This window comes from Callospermophilus lateralis, chromosome 10 (genome assembly GCF_048772815.1).
Source record: "Callospermophilus lateralis isolate mCalLat2 chromosome 10, mCalLat2.hap1, whole genome shotgun sequence".
Taxonomy (NCBI): Eukaryota; Metazoa; Chordata; class Mammalia; order Rodentia; family Sciuridae; genus Callospermophilus; species Callospermophilus lateralis.
This window is the reverse complement of record NC_135314.1, coordinates 3,951,871-3,973,695: the sequence shown is the minus strand read 5'-3', so window position 1 is coordinate 3,973,695 and position 21,825 is coordinate 3,951,871. Positions and strand designations below refer to the sequence as shown.

General features: G+C 57.4%; 1 protein-coding gene across 6 annotated transcripts; it reads left to right on the top strand.

The window, feature by feature from the left end:
- The first annotated feature begins 312 nt into the window (after positions 1 to 312).
- On the top strand, positions 313 to 21,404 carry LOC143408022 (interferon-induced GTP-binding protein Mx1-like). Of its 6 annotated transcripts, XM_076867239.2 has the most exons (15): positions 432 to 518; positions 786 to 910; positions 2,724 to 2,860; positions 5,038 to 5,230; positions 6,228 to 6,365; positions 7,061 to 7,215; positions 8,025 to 8,163; positions 8,699 to 8,897; positions 10,661 to 10,739; positions 13,084 to 13,206; positions 13,593 to 13,734; positions 16,357 to 16,515; positions 18,127 to 18,203; positions 18,797 to 19,036; positions 21,095 to 21,404. In XM_076867239.2, exons 3-15 carry the CDS (start codon positions 2,753 to 2,755, stop codon positions 21,323 to 21,325), a joined length of 1,983 nt encoding a protein of 660 aa, XP_076723354.2. In that variant the 5' UTR covers positions 432 to 518; positions 786 to 910; positions 2,724 to 2,752; the 3' UTR covers positions 21,326 to 21,404. The 6 variants fall into 6 exon arrangements, with proteins under 6 accessions (XP_076723352.2, XP_076723350.2, XP_076723351.2 ...); XM_076867237.2 differs by lacking the exons at positions 432 to 518; positions 786 to 910 and adding an exon at positions 313 to 380; XM_076867235.2 differs by lacking the exons at positions 432 to 518; positions 786 to 910 and adding an exon at positions 325 to 380 and having other exon boundaries at positions 2,680 to 2,860.
- Positions 21,405 to 21,825: the final 421 nt, after the last annotated feature.

Genomic DNA, 21,825 nt, shown 5'->3' with positions numbered 1-21,825 from the left:
GGAAATCTTTGAGACTTGATCGGTAAGAATCAGGGTTTGAGAGGGGTCTTTGCAGCTGCCTGTATAGCAAGCCTCCAGCTTCTCCTAAAGATCAAGCTGCCTTAAGGTCCCCACAAGTTTCCCTGGAGACACAGCAGGGTGGCCTGGCTGGAGCATCTCCTTTACAGCAAGATCCAGGAGGCGGAGCTCTGCAGGGCAGCAGCCTGATCTGGGTAGGAATCGGTTTCGTTTCTGAGCCTGGCTCCGCCTCCAACTCCACCTCCAAGGCTGGGCTGCTGAGGGACTGTCTCCCTAGATTTCCTGCAAGCAGGCGGGGTTTGGTGGAACCACATAAAGCCTCCCAGCTGGACATCGCCTGCACTGTTGCTGCACAGGGACAGGTGAGTGTCCAGAGAGGCTCCGGACAAGCACAGCGCATTCCTGCTGTGAACTGGCCCCCAGGGGAGGCACTGCAGGGACATTGCTGCCTGCAGGGAAGTTGCTGAGTGCAGGAACAGTGATACTGACAGGAGCTGCAGGTGAGCAGCTCAGACCCCCTTTCATTCTAGTTCCCACCAATTAACTCCTGCTGAGGCTCTTGGGTGGAGCTTGAGAAACTGTCCCCTAAGCAGCAGTGGCTTTTCTGCTGGTGTTGGTGGGCAGGCAGAGGGATGGGGAGGGCAGGGGTCGCAGAGGGACTCGGGCTAAGGCTGAGCCCTGAGAAAGTTTCAGACCCAGGGCTGCTGGGGTGCGAGCCCACCCCAGCTGCAGACCATGGTCTCGGTGGGTTGTGTTTCCCCCCTAAGGAGGTGCAGCCAGCAGGGCCAAGTCCAGGAGATCCCTGGAAGGGCAGAGGAGTCCTCGGGATCCTGCAGGAGGTTCCCAGGAAGGGGTGGCAGAGACTGGCTTGTGCACAATGCCCCTGCTCCAGGTCCTCCCCAGCCATGGACTTGGACTTGGAATCCCTAGGATCTTGGGGTCTTGGGGGTACAGAAGGGTGTCAGTGGATGGGGCAGACTCAGGTCAGGAGTCAGACTCAGTTTGCAGAGATGCCTTGGGTGGGCCTGGAGGGGTGGAGAGTGGCAGGAGTCCTGCAGACTGATAGAGGACCCCAGGTCCCCGGAGTCCTGTCCCCCATGAGGTTGGTGACCACCCACTGCTCAGATGAGGTACTTGGAATGAGTGGTCACATTGTAAGTCAAGGTTTTTCCTGGGAAGTCCATCCAGTGCTGGTAGCCACTAACTGTCAGTCCCAGAGGGTTCTAGAAGAAAAACAAAAAGGCCAAGTAGCCCTGGAAGGGCTGTTTTCAAACCTAGACTGAGCCACCTTGGGAAGGTGGCTGGTTCTCAGTTCCTTAGGCTGTCCCTAGAACTGCTGGGCAGGTGGTCTCTGTAGGCTCCTGAGCGAGGAAGGCTCTGAATCCTCCCTCTGTTCCCTGCTAGCCTTTGGACTCTGAGCTGAGGATTCTGCCCCACATGGATGAGCCCAGCCAGCAGGCTGGATGGCCCCTCACCTGCTGTGGGCACTATGCCCAACATTGCTGGAAGCTGGCACCTTGGTCTGGGAGATATGTGCAGGCTCCCACAGCCTGAAATCTGGAGTGGAGAGGCAGCAGCCTCCCACCCAACCTCCTAGGACAGTAGGTGGCCACAAGGCAGGATCCTGCCCTAGAAAGGAATACAAAGAGCCCTCCTTGTCTCAGGTGAGGGCGCTGCTTCAATTGAAGGTCTGGTACCCTCAGCACCTGGACAGTCGCCCCTCCCTGACCCTGAACTGTGATGACAACAGAAGTCCAGGCGAAACCCAATCCTCTGCACAATGTGACCACACTACCCTCGTGGGCCTGCCCAGTGGAGTCTGCAGTAGTGAGGGAGGAGAGCTAGGGAGGAGAGAGAGGCGGCCCAGCTCCCTTGCAGTCTCCCCGCGAACACAGGGTGCAGTATCTGCACCTCACGAGCAAACGTGGGCTGAGAGCTGCGGGTCATGACCAGGGGACTCTACCAAGCCCCATGGTGCTGGATTTGCTTGGTCCAGGTGCACATGGCACCTGGAGGCCCAGAGCAGTGAGAGTAGAACCTGGTGGAGTGACTGAGATTTCCTTTCTGTGAATCCACCCTGATGATCAAAATGACCCTAGAAAGGTACAAAGTTTGTGGCTTACAGACAAAACACACAGGACTTAGCTCTCAGGAATCTCTGTTGGAAACAAATAGAGGAAGGGAGTATATACCCAACGACCTGCTTTGGTTGCTCAAAGTGAGTCCATGGTCGTGGAGAGCAGGCCAGGGCCCCATGATGTCACCTGATGGTGTACTAAGGCCCGCTGAGGCCGTCCTGGCCCAGTAACATGGTGATCCAGGGGGCAGATGGAGGGGGTCTTCTCTGGGGAGCCAGGGACACTGTAGGAACCCAAGCTCTCAGCCCACGTTTGCTCGTGAGGTGCCGATCCTGTTTCCAAAATAGGTGGAGGGCGGATGTTTCAAGAGAGTTCTGTGGATGGACAGACTCCATGAGTGACCTCTGATTTCCATGGCCTTCCTTATCACCCCACTCCTACCAGACCAAAGGAGCCACCCTCCCTTTCCAGAGGGCCAGGGATGACTAGATGCGCCCTAGACGCACACAGTCCTGGGGTGGGCAGAGGCTGGTTGTCCCACAGAGGCCTGGGCTGTGTTCCTTGCCAAGGCCCCATCACCCAGGGCCAGGGCTTCCACCTTCACTGACTGGCACATCTCCTGTGAAGTTCAAGGTGGACAGGGGACGAGGAGGAAGATGAGTCCTCCTCCATCAGAAGTCAATTGTGCTAATCCTGCTGCTGTGGAATCCAACCATCTCTTCCCAAATGGAGATGCCTCCACGGCAGAGAGAAATGAGGCATTGGTAAGTGGCTCTGTTCAGAGGGATGCTTTATTTGGGGAATTTTGACACAGTAACAGGAAGATGACTGTCACAGTGGGTGTGAGTCCTTCCCATCCCCCACCCTAAGACTTATAACCCAGCAGAGGGGCGTCTGGGAGGGAACCGTAAGCAGGTGCAGTAAGGAGAGGAGGCGTAAGGGAGGGCCTTCTCCTTTGCCTGTGACTTCAACACTGGTGCTGACGCCATCGGACAGCTGTTGAGTATTGCTGAGAAATGGAGTCACCAGAGCAGGCGAGAGGCCAGCATTTCAAACCCGGAATAGCAAAGACCCCAGCCCCTCCCCAGGACCTGGCTTGAGCTGCCCTGACTCCGCCCTGGGGCCTGGAGAGCCAGTACTGTTGTGAGTCCTCCTTAGAGCTGGGAAGCCGGACTGCCCAGGGAGGAGAACTGTCCCATCACCCGGCTGAAAGGGCCAGTGTTGGGATCAGTCTCCAGGGCGCCTCAGTCCTCACCCCATGTCTGCTTCGCCCCCAAAGGTCTCCGTTCTACACTGTGGAGACCACATGGCTTCCCTAGTGATGGAGTGTCCTAGGGAGACCTCCACACTGAGCCATGGTGAGACAGGGGGCAGCACAGTGAGCCCTGGGTGTGGATGCCAGCCCTGTCCCTACACCAGCCCATCTGCATCCCCCTGGTCTCCCAGAACAACATGGCGCCCAGCCACATTGAGCTAACCCATTTGGTTGCACCTGGGCCCCAACAGAGTGTGCAAGGACCCAGTTGTCCTGCTCCAGGAGGGACAAGACTGACTCAGTTCATGGTGTCAGAGGTTTCAGTTCATGACAACTTACTGTTACCTTGAGATGTGGTGTCAGAGCACGGCAGGGAGCCTTGCCACACAGGGTGCTCCCCTCAAAGGCTGGGAGACAAAAGAGAGAGGAAGTCTGGCCCCCACGTCTCCCCAGGCCTCCCCTGTTAAACTGCACACTAGCTCCCAGTAATTCCAAGCTGGGAACTCAGGCTTCACCACATGTGCCTCCTGGAGACAGGTCCAAATTGTAACCTCTACTCTCCCCACCTGCCTGGGAAGCAGCTGGTCTTTTCTAGTCTGGGTGAGGGTGTACGTCTGTGAACCCCACGTCCACTTCAAGGTAAGAGTGACGGTGGTTCTCACATGCGCCCCTGGCCACAGCATCCGCAGAGCCTGGAAGGTGCTGGAACCGCAGGTACTCGGGCCCTCTGCAGCTGAGACCTGGAGAATTAGAGACCCAGCGTGGGGCCAGGATCAGCGTTGATGGCCCAGGTGGATGTCTCTGGCCCCCTGGAACCCGTGTGCTCCTGGAGGCCACCTGCTCAGCAGTGTTTATCATTTTTCATAATCACATGATTTTCATGAAAGCAACCAAGGGGAGAGTTCAGAGCAGGATGTGGTTGCCTTGTCGGAATCCCACACTGGCCATCACATCGTGCCCAAGGCACGCAACTTCTAAAAAAAAAAAAAAAAAAAAAATAGCAGCCTAATGAATCCTCCTTAAAATAGAACAGAGTCACCGGCGTGGTTCCTGCCTACTTCTAGATGAAGGCCAGGTGTGCTGGCGGGAGACAAGCTACCCCAGCTGTCCCTGGGTCATGGCCACCGAACAAGCCATGCTCATCCCGCTTCTTTTCAAAAAGAGGTTTTGGGTGGGTCTAGAATCCCACGTTCCTGGGGTTTTCTGAGTGTGTTAAGCCTGTCAGAGAAGGAGGGTACAGCCCAGGGGTAGGGCTGTGCTCAGTAGAGTGGGAAGCCTTGGACTGAAACCAGCACCAAATAAACCAACCCGCACCAGAAGCAGTGTCTCCCCACCCGGTTGGTGGGTGGTAGGAAGCTGCTGTCTAGCCCTCTTTGGTCCTCTGTAGAGGGTGTTTCATGTGCTGGCCACTTTTAGCATTTCCCCTTTGGCCCTGTGCTACAACAAGTTGACTCTAAGGTGCATGGATGTAGTTTGTTTTGTATTTCCTGTTTTGGGGGTCTTTATGAGGGTTCTGGACCTTTGGTTTATGTTTTGCATTCGATGGAGGGGTGCGTGCACGACTTCTTCAGGTACTTCCCCCTCCCTTTGATGGGTTCCAGGGACCCTATATTACTCCTGTCCACATTGCCATCTTTGGTGGAGCGTGACCTGCACATAACAGAGTGTCCTCTTGGCCTTCTCCAGGGGTGCGAGTCCAACCTCTGCAGGCAGTACGAGGAGAAGGTGCGCCCCTGCATCGACCTCATCGACTCCCTGCGGGCCCTGGGCGTGGAGCGGGATTTGGCCCTGCCTGCCATCGCCGTCATTGGGGACCAGAGCTCGGGCAAGAGCTCTGTGCTGGAGGCTCTGTCGGGAGTGGCTCTCCCCAGGGGCAGTGGTGAGAACTTATTTCTACCTATTGTCTTCAGGCACCTGGGGGCTCCCAGAGCAGCTCTGTATTCTCCAGTCTGGAGGCTGCAGATTGCAAGGTGAATGTGGGTTCTCCTGGGGTCCTTCTGGGCTTGCAGGTGGCCACCTCTTCACTGTGCCCTAACCTCACGTGGCCTTTTCTCTGTGCAAGATCACTGGGGTCTCCACCTACTTTTACAAAGATGCCAATCACATGGGTCAGGGCTTTCCTGTTGTGACCCCTGATGACATCTGTCAACTCTAATTGACTCTTCAGTGGTCCCATCCACAAACACAGCCACATCGGGGTGATTGGCTCAGCCTGTGCATTTGGGGTGAAGAGCTCTCTGTCTCTTACACCGTCTGGTTGCACGCCTTTGTGGATTGTACGGGGTCTGCAGTTGGTGGAGAGTCTGAATGGATAGTGTCCCTGTCCAGAACATAGTGCACTTGGGTGTCTTTCCTGAGCTCATCCCACCAGGTTACTGGCCAGCTGGGGGGCAGTGATGGGCACTCTGTAGAGTGATGCATTTGACTTGCATGGACAGGGGTGCCTGTGAGAGCTCAGAGGCTCAGCTCTTAGACAGCCAGGATTCAGAGAGGGCTTATAGAAGCTCCTTCTGAACGGGAATGTGGCCTGGGGGAGCAGTGAGTGGGGGGTGGCTCAGGAGCAGGGAGGGCCGCTTGCCTGTGTTTGGGAGTTTGTCACCTGAGCTGAAGGCAGTACATTGGGTTGAAACCCCGAAGTGTTCATGGGTTTCGATGAATGAGAGAAAGTCACTGGGGTGACTGTTCCAAAAGCTCATGTCTAAGGTCACCACAGACCCGATGCCCAGGTGCATGAGAGGTCGCTGCAGGGTTTGGAGACCAGAGGCCTCTGCCTGGGCATCTCCCCTGATGATGGCCTAAACCTTGGAGATCTGTTGGTGTATGCCCCCTCCAGCCTCAAGAGCAGAGCAGAGGACTGACATTAGTTGGTCTCCTAGGTATCGTCACCAGGTGCCCTCTTGTGCTGAGGATGAAGAAGCGGGGGCAGGAGGACGAATGGAGGGGCAAGGTCAGTTACCTGGACATGGAGTTGGAGCTCTCAGAGGCTTCACAAGTGGAAGAGGAAATCAATAAAGGTGAGTGCCCGAGGTCTGGCCTGGACACCAGGCCCAGTTAGTGCAGAGGGTCCCCGTCTCCCCTGCCTTGGGCCTGCTCCCTCAAGAGCCCTCCCTTCACCCACCCCAGAGCTACTGCACTTCCTCTGCCTCATGTTAGGGTCTCACACACGACTTGGGGACCTGGGTACTGCAGGAGCCGTGAGCTGCCTTGGCCACACATGCGACGTCATTATTTGCAGCCATGTTCTAGGCTGTAACAGACATTGCAGAGAGATGGTGTCTACGCTCAGACGCACCAGGCGGCCCTCAGGAACCTGCTCCCATTCTAAGTGTGTCAGTACCGAGAGGGGTCCAGAGAAAAGCAGGCCCTAACAGAACTCACCGGTTCCTGGTGCCCCAACAAGTTCCCAGCTCTGTCTGGGTCCCCTCGTGTCCTCACATTCCTCTGGTGACTCTCCTCCCACACCCAGGGAGGGTCACGGCATGCCATCAGGAAGGGCTCCAGGCTGGCCCAGTGGAGATGTCCCAGTCCCTCTATAGACAGTCCTGGGCACAGCAGGAAGGTACCGAGTCACCTCTTGAGGAAACATGGGGTCCAATCTCCAGAGGGGAAGGTGCTCCCAACCTGCTGCCCCCAGGACCCCCGAGCAGAGCTGCTGTGGAGCCTCCCTAGATGGCACCCCCTTCAGCTGCACCCCGTGTCCTCTCCACAGCCCAGAACCTCATCGCTGGGTCAGGGCTGGGCATCAGCGATGAGCTCATCAGCCTGGAGGTCAGCTCCCCCAGCGTCCCGGATCTGACCCTCATCGACCTTCCTGGCATTACCAGGGTGGCTGTTGGCAATCAGCCCACTGACATCGGGCGCCAGGTGAGACTCCAGCCTCCACCTGCCTGTGCCCCGGATGAGGGGACGCTGCATGAGTGCAGCCGGGAGTCCAGGTCCTGGTTGAAGGGGGCGCGTGGAGGTGAGTGGCAGTGGAGAGCCTGTCATGATCCCCAGTGGACGGAGACGACCGTGCAGACAGGCAGCTCTGTCCTTCCTGCCTGTGGGAGCACAGCCTGCACTTATGAAGCCTCCACAGAGCATGGTCGGAGCTCTGGACGCTCCTTGAGCATTCAGACATCAGAGCGTCACCTCGTCCCCTTCCTTAGAGAAGAAGGGACTTTGGGCCTCAGAATGCAGGAAGGCATCATCTCTGTGTGTTCGGCCGAGGCTTCGTTGGGTCACAGTGAAGTTTTGTGTGGCACGCACCCTGCCATCTCTTAGAGGGCTCCTGTGGGCAGAGAGGGTGAAGGCGCAGGGGAGGTGACACATGGCCTCCGTGGCTCTCACCCCCGGAAGGAAGACTCAGGAAGTGAGTCAGGCAGTAGGTCTGGTGTCTTGCTCTCCACTGGGACCCTCAGATCTGAGGCCTCAGGGACAGGAGGCAGCCACAGCCTCACGGCCTTCCCTGACCTGGGGCTCCACAGTCCAAGGGACCGCGGCCCTGAGTCTGGCTTGGCAGAGCCCCGGGGTTGTGCTTGCAGGTTCACTTGCCCACGGTCCTACTTTGGGGAACCGGTTGCAGACACTGAGTGCAAGTGCATGGTCTGGGCCTGTCCCCTGCTTGTCCACCCCAGAGTGTCTCCTGCTTGTCCACCCCAGGGCTGGGAAGTCACGGCCTCTTTTTCCTATAGATCAAGCGACTCATCAGCAAGTATATCCAAAAGCAGGAGACCATCAACCTGGTCGTGGTCCCCAGCAACGTGGACATCGCCACCACGGAGGCGCTGAGCATGGCGCAAGAGGTGGACCCTGACGGAGACAGGACCATAGGTGAGAAGCAGGGAGCCGACGGTGGGATCACATCCCTGAGTCCAGGGGAGAGGCTGGCTGGACGAGAGTACCCGCACGTGGCTCAGGAACCCCCAGGTGTAGGTTACGTGTCCACTGGGTCTGGAGGAAAGGAGACAAGTTGATCCTTATTGGCCACCTCATGGCCTCCTGACCCATGTCCCTTTGGGAAGGCGCCCTGGGCTCCGAGGGCCGGGCAGGAACAGGAAGGAGAAGCTCCCAGTTGAGATCTCTGGAGGGAAGCCAGGCTGGTGTGTGCATGGTGAAGGTCGGACAGAACACGGCCTGTCCCTCCATGGGCCTGGGTGCAGGAGCTGGGAAGGGCCACCTGTCTAGCATGGCCCCCTGTCTCCCTGAGGCCTTACTGCAAGTCTTTGTGGACTGGGACTGCAGCTTGCACGTGGGTTCTGTAGGGGCCTTGTCTGCTGTCACCTGGGCTGGGAGGAGGCCTGGGGGCTGGTTCTTCCCTCTGCCGTGGGACACTGCACGGTCTCTGATCCCAGTCCCTGGCTGGCAGGAATTCTGACGAAGCCCGACCTGGTGGACAAAGGCACTGAAGACACCGTGGTGGACGTGGTGAGGAACTTTGTGTGCCACCTGAAGAAGGGCTACATGATCGTCAAGTGCCGCAGCCAGCACGACATCCAGTCGCGGCTGAGCCTGGCCGAGGCCCTGCAGAAGGAGAAGGCCTTCTTTGAGGACCACCCTCAGTTCAGGTTGGTCAGCTGCACTTCCCCAAGGCCAGCCCCAAGCAAGGCAGCTGTCCCTGCCTGGAGAGTGGCTGGGCTAAAGCAGGTGTTGGCAGTACGTGCGTGTGTGTGTGTGCGTGCGCACACACACACGGGAGTGAGTGTGCATCAGCCTGTGTGCCCCCGGCACTGACTGCAGAACTGTCCTGAGAGGAAAGGGACGCACAGAGCGTTGCCCCCTAATTTAAGGGAATAAGGAGGCTCTGCTTGCTGCGGTCATCTAAGCGTATGGTGCTGGAACCAGAGTAGAAACATGGATAGAACAACAGAGAAAAACGGAGAGCCCAGGTCGGACACAGGTGCCTGGTGTTTGACACTGACCAACGCACATTTCACGGCAAGGAGCCAGAGAGGTCGCTGCCAGTCAGGGGCATGGGTTGTGTTGAACATCTGGGGAAGCCTGAGTGGGGTCTTCCCTAACTCAGCAGACCAACACGGACATCAGCTGTAGTTAACTTAGCCATGAAAGGTGGCCATGCGGGGCCCTGAGGACCTCGGCCCCGGCATCTGCAGTCGCAGCTGCAGAAGTGCCCGTGTCCAGTGAGGCCTCTTCAGAAGGCAGGACTGACTGACACGCTGGTGGGATCTCAAAGGAAGAGCCAGGTGGAGTCTCAGCCTTATTGCCTCCAGTTCCCCGGGAGGCCTCAGGGCATCCCATGGAGTGACAGGATGTCCCAGGTGCATGCACAGAGTGGCAGCTGCAGTGCGTTCCACAGCAGCCAGAAGGTGAGAGACGCCCAACATCCGAGGAGCGCAGAAGCCGGTAGCTGTGGGCAGGAGGTGGACGCTCCCGTCCAGGCTCAGAAAGGCAGGAAGCCCCCTCCTGCTGCCATGTGGCTGGACCTTGAAGACATTGTGCCAAGGGAAAGACTGTGACATCAGACCAAGGCCGTGTGTCTGCACTGGACGAGGTCCCTGGAGCCAGGAAACTCACAGCCACAGGAGAGGAACTGGCCAGGCCTTGGAGGAGGTGGGAAAGGGGCTTGGTGGTTCATGGAGCAATGTTCCAAGACAGGAAAGTTCTGGAGGTGGGAGGTGGCCGTGGTGAGCCACAGAGTCAAAGTCTTAGTGTCTCTGAAGTGTGCACTCTAAATAGCTAAAAGTCAAACAACAGGGCATGTTTCGTACACGTTGGGAAAAATGGATGCTTGTGGACAGTCAGGCTTGGTGAGGGTCTCCAGCCCCTGCCGCCTGCCACCCTCAGGGACTACAAATGTCAGAGACCTGCAGTACCTCACCCTGTGGGCCCAAGTTTGGCATTACAAGGAGACTCTGTGGCCTCCCCCCTCCACGTGAACATGGTTGCAGTTCTCATCCTGGGGCAGCTGTGTCTCTGGGTTCCCCAGGTGTCACGTGTGTATGTAAATAGGCACCATGTTTGTGTGCAGTCCTGTCCCCACAGGTGCTGTGTAGTCACGCCTGTTACGCACGGAAGGGTGTGTGTGTGCTATGGAAGCATGTCTGAGGTGTGCATGTGAATGTTTTGGAGACCAAATCTGTAGACACATTTATTTGATGAGCTGGAAGGGACAGTTCCAGCCCTGTGGACATAGCCGAGCTGCCCACAGGCAACCAGGTCTGATCCAGCTCTGAGCATTGCTTGGGTACCAGCTGTATGCCCTTGTGTTTGGTTGGAAGCGCCTGAGTCTCCCCCGGGCTCCCATCTGCACATGCAGACTCTGATGTGCTGTCCACGTGACCACGGATGTCCCTCTTGCTCTCTCTCCCAGGGCTCTGCTGGACGAAGGAAAGGCCACGATTCCCTGCCTGGCGGAGAGACTGACCACTGAGCTCATTGCACACATCTGTGTAAGCAGAGCCCCATGTCCTCTCTGAGGGGTCCCTGGCACCCAGCCGTCCACAGTGCTGGGGAGGTCCTGTACCCCGACCTCTCAAGGCTTCTCGGCACACATCTTGCTGTCTTTGCCGTTGGTGGCTCCAGCACTAGAAGCCTTTGTGTTGGGATTCTGCTGCCTCACACAGCAGATGTGGGTGGCACCCTGGCTGTGAGTCCATCTGTCCTGGGGTTTGATGTGTGGGTATCCTTAGGAGCGGGGTTCCCAGTGGGTCTCCAGGGAGAAGAGTGTTGGCTTCTGTGGGACCTGGCAGAGTGTCCCGCTCACACCTCTGTAATTCTCAGCAGTTAGGGGACCCTCAGCCAGTGTGGACTCGGGCAGCAGCCCTGTTGGAGAGCTGCCTCCCGTGTGGGCACAGATTCTCAGTAGAGATCTTGCCATGCTGCCCGCACCAGCGTTCAAGGTCCTTCCCAAAGTCCCAGGTGCAGGTGGAGAGCAGGGTGATGGCTGGTGGACCTGGTCATGAGGGTGGGGCTCTCTGGGCCAGCGTCATGCAGAAAGAGCTCACCCCTAGCTGAGTGCCCACTAGAGCTGCCTGGGACTTACCTTTGCCCCTGCACTGGGGCACACTCCTAAACCCAAGCTCAAGTTTTCTTAGCTAGGTCACCGTCCTCGAGGCCCAAGGTGAGTCTGAGGCCCGTCAGCTGCTTCGGACTCTGAGCCTCCCTCCTCACATGGCCAGTCATGGGCGCCTGTGAGGGAGGCTGCAGAGGGCCTGGCTGCACCCTCCAAGCTGCAGGGGCGGGGACCTGGGGGCACTCAGTCACCTTGTATTTTATTGTATTTATTTTTCCTTTTTAAATAGGACTTTTGCATTTATTTCTGATTTTGCTTCAGACATGATGTGATTTCTTTACATATGAAGTATATCAAGTATATAGAAAACATTTAATAGACACTTATATACGTACTTGGTAGATTTTTCGGTATTTGCTTCAGATTCCCCCCCCCCTTTTTAACCAGTCTATTTTTTTTTTTTTTTTTTTGGATTATGACATTTTTTTTAATTGTACAGTATATAAAAAGTTTTTTAATATAAAAAAATTATAAACAATACACATAAAGAAAAAGTGCCTTTAAAACCCTTATGATCACTCTCTTTCACAGACATAGCAATTGTTGTATATACATTCAGATGTTTTTCTATTATCAAACAATAATTTAGTTTAATGATCTTTTCAACACTAGAATCAGACCACACTTTGTTCCATAAAATACAATGTGCTCTCTGGGTGCTGGCTCAGTGGTAGAGCGCTTGTGTAGTATGTGTAAGGCACTGGGTTCCATCCCCAACACCAGTGACCAGTCTATTTTTTATGTGTTGTTTTTACATATATATATAAGGGTGGAGTGCATTTTGATATATTTTACATACGTGAAGTACAACTTCCCATTCCTGTGGTTGTAATGATGTGGAATCACACTGGTCATGTAGTTGTATATATGAATTGTAGTAAATTATGTCCGATTCTCTCTGAAGTCGTCCCTATTCTCACCTTCTGTTTCTTCCCTTGATTCACTTTTGTTTAATTCAATGAACTTCTCTTCCCCCTTCCCTCCTCATTTATTGGGTGTTAGCATCCACATGTCAGAATGTTTGGCCTCTGTTTTGTTTTGCTTTTTTTTTGGATTGGCTTACTTCACTCAGTAGGATAATCTCCAGTTCCATTTCTTTAGTGGTCAGTGCCATAATGGACTCTTCGCTATGGCTGAGTAATGTTCCACTGTGTACATGCACCACATTTTCTTTATCCATTCATCTGTTGAAGGGCATCTGGGTTGATTCATAGTTTAGCTATTGTGAATTGAGCTGCTCCAAACATTGATGTGGCTGTGTCCCTGTAGTTCGCTGATTTTAAGTCCCTTGGGTATATACCGGGTAGTGGGATAACTTTAGCCACCTGTTAGGAACAGAAGTCCCTGCTGGCTTCTCCCTGCTGAGAACAACATCTAAATGTTGAGGAATCTCAAGTTGTTCCAACTGCAGACAGTGGATCTGTCTGCACCCTGCACCACCAGAGCTCGTGGACCATGATGCAGAAGCAGTGGCCCCTCGGTGGCTCCTAGGTGGCCAGGAATCAAGCTCAGTGGGCGTCTCTGTGCGGCTCCTGGGCTTGTGTGCGGGAGCAGGCTGTGGGCAGCCCTGGTGGAAGGGGATGCCCCAGTGTGTCTCTCTGCACAGGAAAGTCTCTAGAGGACATCAGATGTCACACGTACCTTGCAGCTACTCTGGTGAGCAGGCCTGTGGCCTCGTTTTTATTCCCAGTCCATATTTGTATATCCCATCATTTCCCCAGAAATCCCTGCCACTGCTGGAAAATCAAATAAAGGAAAATATCCAGAAAGTAACTGAGGAGTTGAAATACTTCGGCGTGGACGTCCCAGAGGAGGAGAGCTTGAAAACTTTCTTCCTGATAGACGTGAGTATTGCCGGGGGCCTCGTGGGGCAGATTCCGCCTGGTGTCCACACGGGGACGCTGAGCCTCATCTGCTTCTGTCCTCACTCCCATGAGGCTATCCACGGCCCTCTGCCCACTTGGTCCTAAAAGGGACAGGGTTGAGGCAGTGGCAGGGAGTGGAGGGTGTGTGCAGGCTGGGTAGCAGGGAGGAGGTCTCAGTCCTCTCCTCCACTGACGGTGACAGGGAAGGGTGGGACTTCCTGGTACCTGAAACGCCTCACCCCCTTTAATGCAGAGTCGCCCAGGACGGGGAAAGGCTCATCCAAGCCCAGCACCAACAGGCCTGCAAACACCCTGGCATCTGTTATTTGAAGATCTGCTCACACTGATGTTGTCCTTATTTGCAGAAAATCAATGAGTTCAATCAGGACATCAATGCTATAGTACAAGCCGAGGAAGTTGTAGGGCCAGAAGAAATGCGGCTGTTTACCAGGATGCGAAAGGAGTTCCACAAATGGAGTACTGTGATTGAAGAGAACTTCCAAAAAGGTGAGTGTGCTGGGTGTGTAAAAGCAGTGGAAACCCGCGGCTCACTGTTCTGGGTGTGTGAATGCCAAGGTCCAGGCGCCAGCTGATTGGGTGTCTGGTTTCAAGATGACGCTGTCTAGCTGTGTCCTCAGGGAAGCAGAGGCCAAGCTCCCCTGGCCCTGTTTCTAAGGGCAGGCACCCAGATGTTGGGGTAGAGCCCTCAGGACCTGAAAGACCCACTTTTAATGCCACCACATTGGAGAACTTCAGCATGAACTTGGGGACACGTTTGGCCATGTCAGTGAGTCCAGGCCTGGTCATAGCAGGAGCCTTGGGCTGAGTCTGGGGGGGAGGTTCCAGTGGTGGGGATGCTGGAGAGACAGCTAGGAGAAAGCAGCTCACCTGCTCGGCTCCATGCTGCTGGACAAGGCCACGGGCCTTCATGACTGATGTCCAAGGTTACCATAGAATAGGGGAAGATCTATTGGCCCCAACACTTCTTAGCCTCTAGAGGAGACACTGCTCCCCAACAGTGAGTGGAGGGACAGGGTGCATCTGGTGTCCTAGATCCCAGTGAGGGTACTGCTGGCAGAAGCCTGGCCTCCTGTGGCAGCAGAGAATGAAGATAAATAGCCCCCTGGAGACCACCTGTGCCCCTTCCCCCCTCCCCCAGGAATCCGGGAGGGAGAGGGCAGTTCTGGAATGATCTATCCAGATTTCCAGAGGCTGAAGGAAGTCATAGATGAGTTGATCAGGGTGTAGCAGCCAAGCACAGTCCACGTGACCTGCTGTCCCTGGAGGACCTTGATGTGGGTCCACTCTTCACCTCCACCTTCCAGAGCTTCAGAGCAACAGATTTCCTTGGCTTTGAGTTTCAAGCTGGGAAAGTGCTGCTCCTCTCGGGTAGGCCACCTGTGGAATCCATGGGCCGAGGGCGTGGAGGTGGTGGGGATTGGAGCAGTGCTCTTTGGAGAAGCCCATGGAAGGCTCATTAGGGGACAGTGACTTACCTCATCACTGTGACCTCTGTTCCTACACTGCTCAGCCCTGCAATTCCAGGGAGCAGAGGCTGTCCCCTGCTGTGGGTGCATCGGGTTAGGGAGGGACATCTGCCCATTTCCAAAGGGAATCCTTTGCAATCACCCGGGGGTGAAACACAGTGCATGGAGTGTAGAGGACAGAGCTCTTGAGACTCCATGGTGACACCCGAATAACCCAGTGAGAAAATGGGAAGAGACACGACTTCAGGAAGAAGACCAGAAATGGCGGCAGCCACCTGAAAACCACAGGGTGACCGCTTCACAGCCAGGGACGGACATGACCCTCACGAGCTGCGGGTGGAGAGGGAGGTGGCACAGCTGCTATGGATGATGGCCAGCAGCTCCACCCCTAGGTCCACACTCCAGGGCCCTGAGACCCATGTCCACACAGGAACTGCAGAGCAGGGGTCCCCACAGCAGCCCAGGTCTCCTCACATGGTGGCCTTGGCCCATGCCTGCTCTCATCTATGGTGCTCACAGGAGCACCCTTATTTAAATCCATTGCCTCTCACAGACCCTGCCCACAGCACGGTCCCACTATGAGGCCTTAGGTGGTGGGACCCCCACCTGCATTTCCAGGAATTTCCCAAAACCACACACAACTGTGCCAAGTGAAATTCTCAGTCCCGGGCCCAACGCGTGACCCATTCTGAACATGGCTGGACCTTGGACACACCCTGGAGGTGCAGGAAGCAGTCCCAACAGGCCACATGCACCTGTGTCAATACCTATGACATGTCCACAGTGGGCAGAGCTGTCGGTCAGCCAGCAGAGTGGTGGTCCCAGGGACTGGAGAGAGGAACCAACTGGCAGGGAGAGTGACGGCCTGTGGCGTCTTCCAGGGGAGGGCTTCTCAGCCTCTAGAGGAGATAGTGGTGGATTAGATAGTGGTGGGGTCCCAGATAAGTGAGACACGCTGAGACCGCAGGACTGTCCACTTGACAGAGCGAGTGGTGTTGCCTGAGAACTGATCTCAAAAACAATTTCCTGCCAGGAAAACCCCTGAGCAAACAGGCCCCAGAGACCATCCTACCAGGTGGGAAGCTGGGCCCCTCTGAGGCTGCACCCTGAGGAGCGTCCCCACGGTCAGGCACCCTGGGCACTCAGTGTGAAGAGAAGCTGAGCATTCTGCCTAGTGGACAGTGTCACTGAGCCTCGTCACAGCACCTGAGGTGCCTGTGCCCTCTTGTCCCCTCTGTGACGGACACCTCCTCTGTCACCACAGCCCAAGAGCACCTGGTGGGCAGGTGGCTGCAGCTGATGTCAGGGTCGTTGCTGCCCCCAGAGGCCCTGGGGTCCTGGTTGGGAGGCGATGTGTTGTCCTCTCTCTCTTTCAGAAGTGGAGCAGGGTGACACAATGACACAGGCCAGTGCTTTGTCCAGTAGGCCTTCCCTGAGACCCTGCGCCTGCTGTTCCTCTGTGTGACCCCTGGGGGGGCCTAGGGACACCACAAAGGCCGTCTCCTTACTACAGACCAGAGGGTCATCCATTCCCAAATCGAGGTTCCTGGGAATTCGCTTCTCCCACTGAGGTCTTCAGAAGACCAGGAAGGTGGTGTCGACCACCCGCGGGGGCTTACCCACAGCCCCTTTCCTCCTGTAGGGCATGGAGCTCTGCGTAAAGAAATCAGGAAGTTTGAAAACCAGTACCGTGGCCGGGAGCTGCCAGGCTTTGTGAATTACAGGACGTTTGAGACGATCATAAAGGAGCAGCTCAGGTCCCTGGAGGAGCCGGCCGTGGACATGCTGCACACGGTGACGGGTGAGCACCAAGTCACTTTCTGGCCTTCACTTCTCAGGCAGGGAGGGTGATCGGAGCCGGGCTCAGGTTCACAGCTGTTCCCGGGGTTTCTCCCAGCAGCCCTCTCTGCCGCCCAGACCCCAGCCTGCTGTTGGGCTCCATTCTGACACTGCCACCCCACTGGTTAAGGGCACACTCCCCCAGACTGTCCCCAAGAGTAGGCATAGCCCATCAGGAGCACATCCCTGCCTGTCCCTCAGGCCCTGCCCCGTCCTCCGGTTGGGGCGTCACAGATGACCCCAGGAACATGCTGCCTGGCCTCTGCTGTGCGTGGTGAGGGTGTTGAGGACAGGGGCTTGCGCCATGACGGGTGGCGTGGGTCTCAGCTCAGACGCTCAGAGGTTTTCTGGAGGCCTTCCCACCCGGGCCTGGTGATGACTGGAACCCCAGCCCCACTTCCCTCCCTGGAGGGTGGGGTGGGGTGGACATTGCAGCTTCCACAGCTGGCTTGTCCTCCTGGTGACCAGCCCTCATCCTGAATCTGTCCGTGCCCACAGAATGTTTAGTGGGCGAGAGATGCTCCTATCAGGCAGGAGGTCCCCATGCCCCCAACAGGCATGTCAGGGCTGGGGCCAGGCTGGGGTTCCCTCTGCCACCCTGCCCCTTGCCCCACGGCCCTCAGCACAGCCCTTGCAAAGCTCTGTGTGTTGGCTCCCCTGAGAAGCGGGGTTGGCGAATGCCCATGCACCCAGTGAGGGCCTGGCACCTCAAGGGTCCAGTGGGTGGCATTGCTGTGGTCAGGGAACCAGGTCAGAGCCCTAGGGGCAGACCCGACTGTGTCCTCTCTCACCCCTTCCTGAGACCATCTCCCCGAGGTTTGGAGAAGGCCTGATGGCTCCCTCCTGCCCTCCCCGCACACCCTGCCTCTTCATGAAGACTGGTCAAGAGGTGGCCAGCGGCCAGCTGGTGGGGCAGCCTCCCCGGGCTCAGCAGGGTGCGTCCCAGGAACCTGGCCTGCTGGGTGGCGTCCCCACCAGCACCCTCGTCACTGCAGAGCTCTGGCCTATGGTGACCCTGTGGTCCTTGCAGCAGGCCCCGCAGTTACCAAGAGAAGTGCAGTCAGTCAGCATCTCGGGAGCTACTTGTGTTTCACAAAGCTGAGGTTTGGGGTCAGTTCCGACTATTCAAGGGTGACGATCTGGTGCTCTGGGATCAAGGACGATCCCGTGAATAGGAAGAACGGGAATGTGTGCTCCTAACACGAGAGCGATGGCGGGAATTTCTATGTAGTGAGAATCGGCTCTTGCATTTTGTTTCAAATGAATATCGTGGTCCTGCAGGTTCTCTGGACAACCTTCAGGATGATGTGACAGTTTTATCCTTAAGTGTGACTAGAATCCTGGTCCCCACAAGCCACATTCTTTGAATCTGAGCTCACCCAAGTGTTCTGTGGAGTGGGGCCAGGGCCACTGAGCGAGGAGACCCCTCCAAGGACCTGAGGACCCACTTCTGCGGGTGCCGGGGGGGGGAGCAGGCCTGGCCCCTGGCCTGTCCTGTGTCCTGGGCTCTGTGCAGGCTGCGGGCGCCACCAGGGCCGCCACCACTGTCGAACCTCTTTTCCTCTTTGGTCAGATATGGTGCGAGTCGCCTTCACAAATGCTTCAGAAAAGAACTTTGCTGAATTTTTTAACCTCCACAAAACTGCCAAGGTGAGAAGAAGCTGTGCTTTCAAAGGCTGACCCCAGGCTGGCGGGGGACCCTACCTGATTCCTGTGTCCGTTCCCGGCCTCTCGTTGGCTCTTGGAGAAGCAGTTCCTCCATCGGGCGGGTGGATCCCCTGATGAGGCCACCAGGTCGGGTTGGAGCCAGAGGAGGGCTGGGGAGGGAGAGAGCAGGCAGAATGGCAGCCAGTGACTCTCAGGAGAGAGGCCGCCTTGGTCAGGTTGGAGGTCACAAGGTGGGCGTGACCCCGGCTGTGGCACTCAGTGAGAAGCTGAATACAGAAAGAGCATCTGTGGAGAGTGAGCAGAGAGCGAGGAGTGAAGGAGACCCTCCTGCCCAGAGGACAGGCGTGGCCAGAGCCCAGCAGGGCCACCTGGGGAGAGGCTGCTCAGTGGGCTCAGGACTCCGGGGCTCTGACCTCAGCTGGGGTGAGGCCTGCATGAGCAGGTGGATGGCCCAGGCTGCCCCAGGCAGTGCCGTCCTCACTTGGTGACCCAGGCTGTGGGCATGCTGATGACCCACTGCCTACTGCCCGGGTGACTTGGTGGAGGGAGGTTGAGCTGTGTCTCTCTCACCGCAGTCCAAGATTGAGGACATCAGGCTGGAACAAGAGCAAGGAGCGGAGAGGTGCATCCGGCTTCACTTTCAGATGGAGCAGATCGTGTACTGCCAGGACCAGGTCTACCGGGGCGCGTTGCAGAGCGTCAGGGAGAAGGAGGCAGAGGAGGAGAAGAGGAAATCCCACGGCCAGAGCCAGTCTGTCTCTGCAGAGGAGTCGTCCATGGCTGAAATCTTCCAGCACCTCGATGCCTATCGCAAGGTACATGTGCAGGGTCTCCATCCTAGGGGTTCTGTGGTTTCCCTGCTGCCTGAGCACCTCTCTGTCTATGGCACGGTGGCTGTGAGGTGACCATCAGCCAGCTCCACCTCTCAGCCCTGGGTGAGCCTCCCTGGGGGCAGCTCAACCTCAGGTAGACAGAACTGGTTGTGGCTTAGAGCACTTGGTAATCTGGCTTCCACTGGCTGTGTGGCTCTGGCCAAGCTACTTACCCTCTCTGAGACTTGGATTCTTCTCTGTGCAGTGCTGTCTCATGGAGAATATTCCGTGAGAGGCGTGTGGGCAAGTCCCCCAGCACAGGGTTGGGATGGCTTGGCAGCTCCACAGGGACCCATGTCCTGGAGACACCTGCTTGGCCTGGTGCTGCCTTTGCTCCCCACGTGAAGTCACAGGTGCAGCTCAGGCGGAGCTTCTGGGGCCTGAGCATCTGCAGAGTGAGGCGCTGGCCTTCCTGGTTTCCAGACCCAGCCCTTCCCACTCTGGGCTGCGGTGGGCAGAGTGTCTCTGTGTGCACCTTGCACAGCCCACAGCTCTGCCTGGATGCCCTGTGCCTGGGGGGCCCAGGGGCACTGTGGCTCGTAGCCCGGCGCAGCACATGGGTCCGGATGGAGAGCACCCATGGAGCACAGGGCTGGCGGACAGGGCCCAGCCCCAGTCCCTGCAGATCCAGGGCTGCAGACCCTGAGTGAGCCGATTAGGGGACGCAGGAGTGCAGGGCCCATCCCGCCGCCCCTGGCACCTGTGTGCTCAGGCTGCCCCAGCGGGGCACATGGGATTTGGGGAGTGGGTGAGGTGTGACAGAGCAGACCCTGCAAATGTGTGGCCACCACCCTGTGGGAGCCTACAGCCTGCCCCAGGAGCAGCCCTTCTCCAGGGTCTTGTGGCTGCTCCCAGGTGAGTCCGTGCGCTGCAGAGCTGCGCTGCACCTGCGTGTTCTCCTCCTTCTGCACAAAGGCTCGCAGGCTGCCCATGGCCCTGCACATGGCCCCTCGCACTGCTCCCTGGAGATGGGTCCACTCAGATGCCAAGAGCAACCTGGCTCCCCCAATGACTGCCCAGTGTCCCACATTAGGGTGGAGCACAGGAGTTTGTCACCTCTTCACGCACCATCTCTTTGCAGCCTCTGCTACCACAGGGATGTTGCAGAGGTGACCCTGTCCGTAGCCCATGCCTGTGGAAGCCTGCAGTGCCCGAGCCAGGTTCTGCAGGCAGACAGGACCAGAGGGATATGTCTAAGAAGTCAAAAATTGGCCAATGACTGTGGCCAGTGACTGTGGACCTGGAAACTGGGGCCAAGTGAGCCGAGCCCGCGGCTGGGGTTTCTTCTTGCCCTGAAGGCCTTTCCCTGACTGGACAAGGCCCACCCACAATGTAGAGAGTCATCTCCTTACTTAGGGCCAGCTGACTCTTGCATGCCCAGGTCCCAGCATGTCCCCCAAGGGCCCCTTTGCCTGCAGCCGTCCCCTCCTGCACAGCACCCAGCTCACCCCAGGGCACCATGCTCTGCTCCCTCTCAGCCTCCCCTGCAGCAGCCACTGGGTGCTCCTCGCCTGCCTGGCGTCTTCTTCGCTGGCACCTGACCACACGCTTCATCTCCTGGGCCATCCCAGAGGGTCCTGCCATGCACCCTGCCTCCCAGGGAGGGAGACTGAGCCCCAGAGAGGTCGCAGGACTTGCCAAGCCCCAGCACATGCCGATTTCCTGAGGTCGGCCTGTGCAGAGGAGCCGTCGGGGATGTGGAGACATGGTTTTGAGCCGAGTGTGTTGCTGCCTGGTTTAGGAATGTCCGCCTCTTCCACGAGGACGAGCGATGGTCAGGGAGGCTGGGGACACTCGCTCCAGCTCGGTCTTGGACACCTGTGGGGTGGTTCTCTGCCCCGTGCAGGGCTCCCCCCCGTCCCCAGCACAGAAGCCTCTGTCAGAACTGAGCCCAGGCGAGGGCCTGCACCCCCAGTCTGGGTGCGTCCAGGGTTCCTGTGGGGAGGTCAGCGTGCCCTGCTGACCTGGCCTCGCCTCCTGTGGCCTGTCCCTTCCTTCCAGGAGGCTCACAACCGCATCTCCAGCCTCGTGCCCTTGATCGTCCAGTTCTTCGTCCTGAAGACGTTCGGCCAGAAGCTGCAGAAGGCCATGCTCCTGCTCCTGCAGGACAAGGACGCCTGTGGCTGGCTGCTGAAGGAGCGCAGCGACACCAGCGACAAGAGGAAGTTCCTGAAGGAGCGGCTCTCGCGCCTGACCCAGGCTCGGCACCGGCTGGCCAAGTTCCCTGGCTAAGGCTGTGTGCACCAGGTCCACGGCACAGGGAAGCGGCCCTGGCCTCTCCTGGTGGCTCTGTGACGACTGTCCTCCAGCAGAGAGGGAGCATGAGCCCGGCTGCCCAGGCAAGGGCTCTGCTGGCCCCTGGATGAGGGTTGGGGGCTCTGGGAGCCTGTGATTCCCAGTGGTCAGAGGGGAGCCCTGAGCTCGGCCAGAGGGCTCAGCGCCCTGCCAGTTTCCTTCCTGATTTGTAATGTCCTGTCAGGAGCCTGGTCTTGCTGTGGGTGGGAGGGCTCGTGGTGGGTGTCCTCCTGTCCCTAATAAACCCTGCTGCCTGGCACTTCTCTGACTGGCTTTGTACCTGGGGAACTCTGAGTATGGCCGGAGGATGGGCCTTGTGCCAACCTGCCCTGAAGCTGCCCTCCCCAGGGCGTGGGAGGACAGACCACAGCAGCATCCTGCTGTTTCCTAGAGATGGCCGGGGAGGGGGCAAGCTTGGGAAGCCATGACCTCAGGTT

What these genes read in the sequence shown, in the direction of transcription:
- LOC143408022 (XM_076867237.2), top strand. Translation starts at nt 2,753, where the DNA reads ATGAGTCCTCCTCCATCAGAAGTCAATTGTGCTAATCCTGCTGCTGTG. An exon ending in GGAAGAGGAAATCAATAAAG is followed by an intron (nt 6,366 to 7,060) that starts GTGAGTGCCCGA and finishes TCCTCTCCACAG; the next exon opens with CCCAGAACCTCATCGCTGGG. An exon ending in GAGGACCACCCTCAGTTCAG is followed by an intron (nt 8,898 to 10,660) that starts GTTGGTCAGCTG and finishes TCTCTCTCCCAG; the next exon opens with GGCTCTGCTGGACGAAGGAA.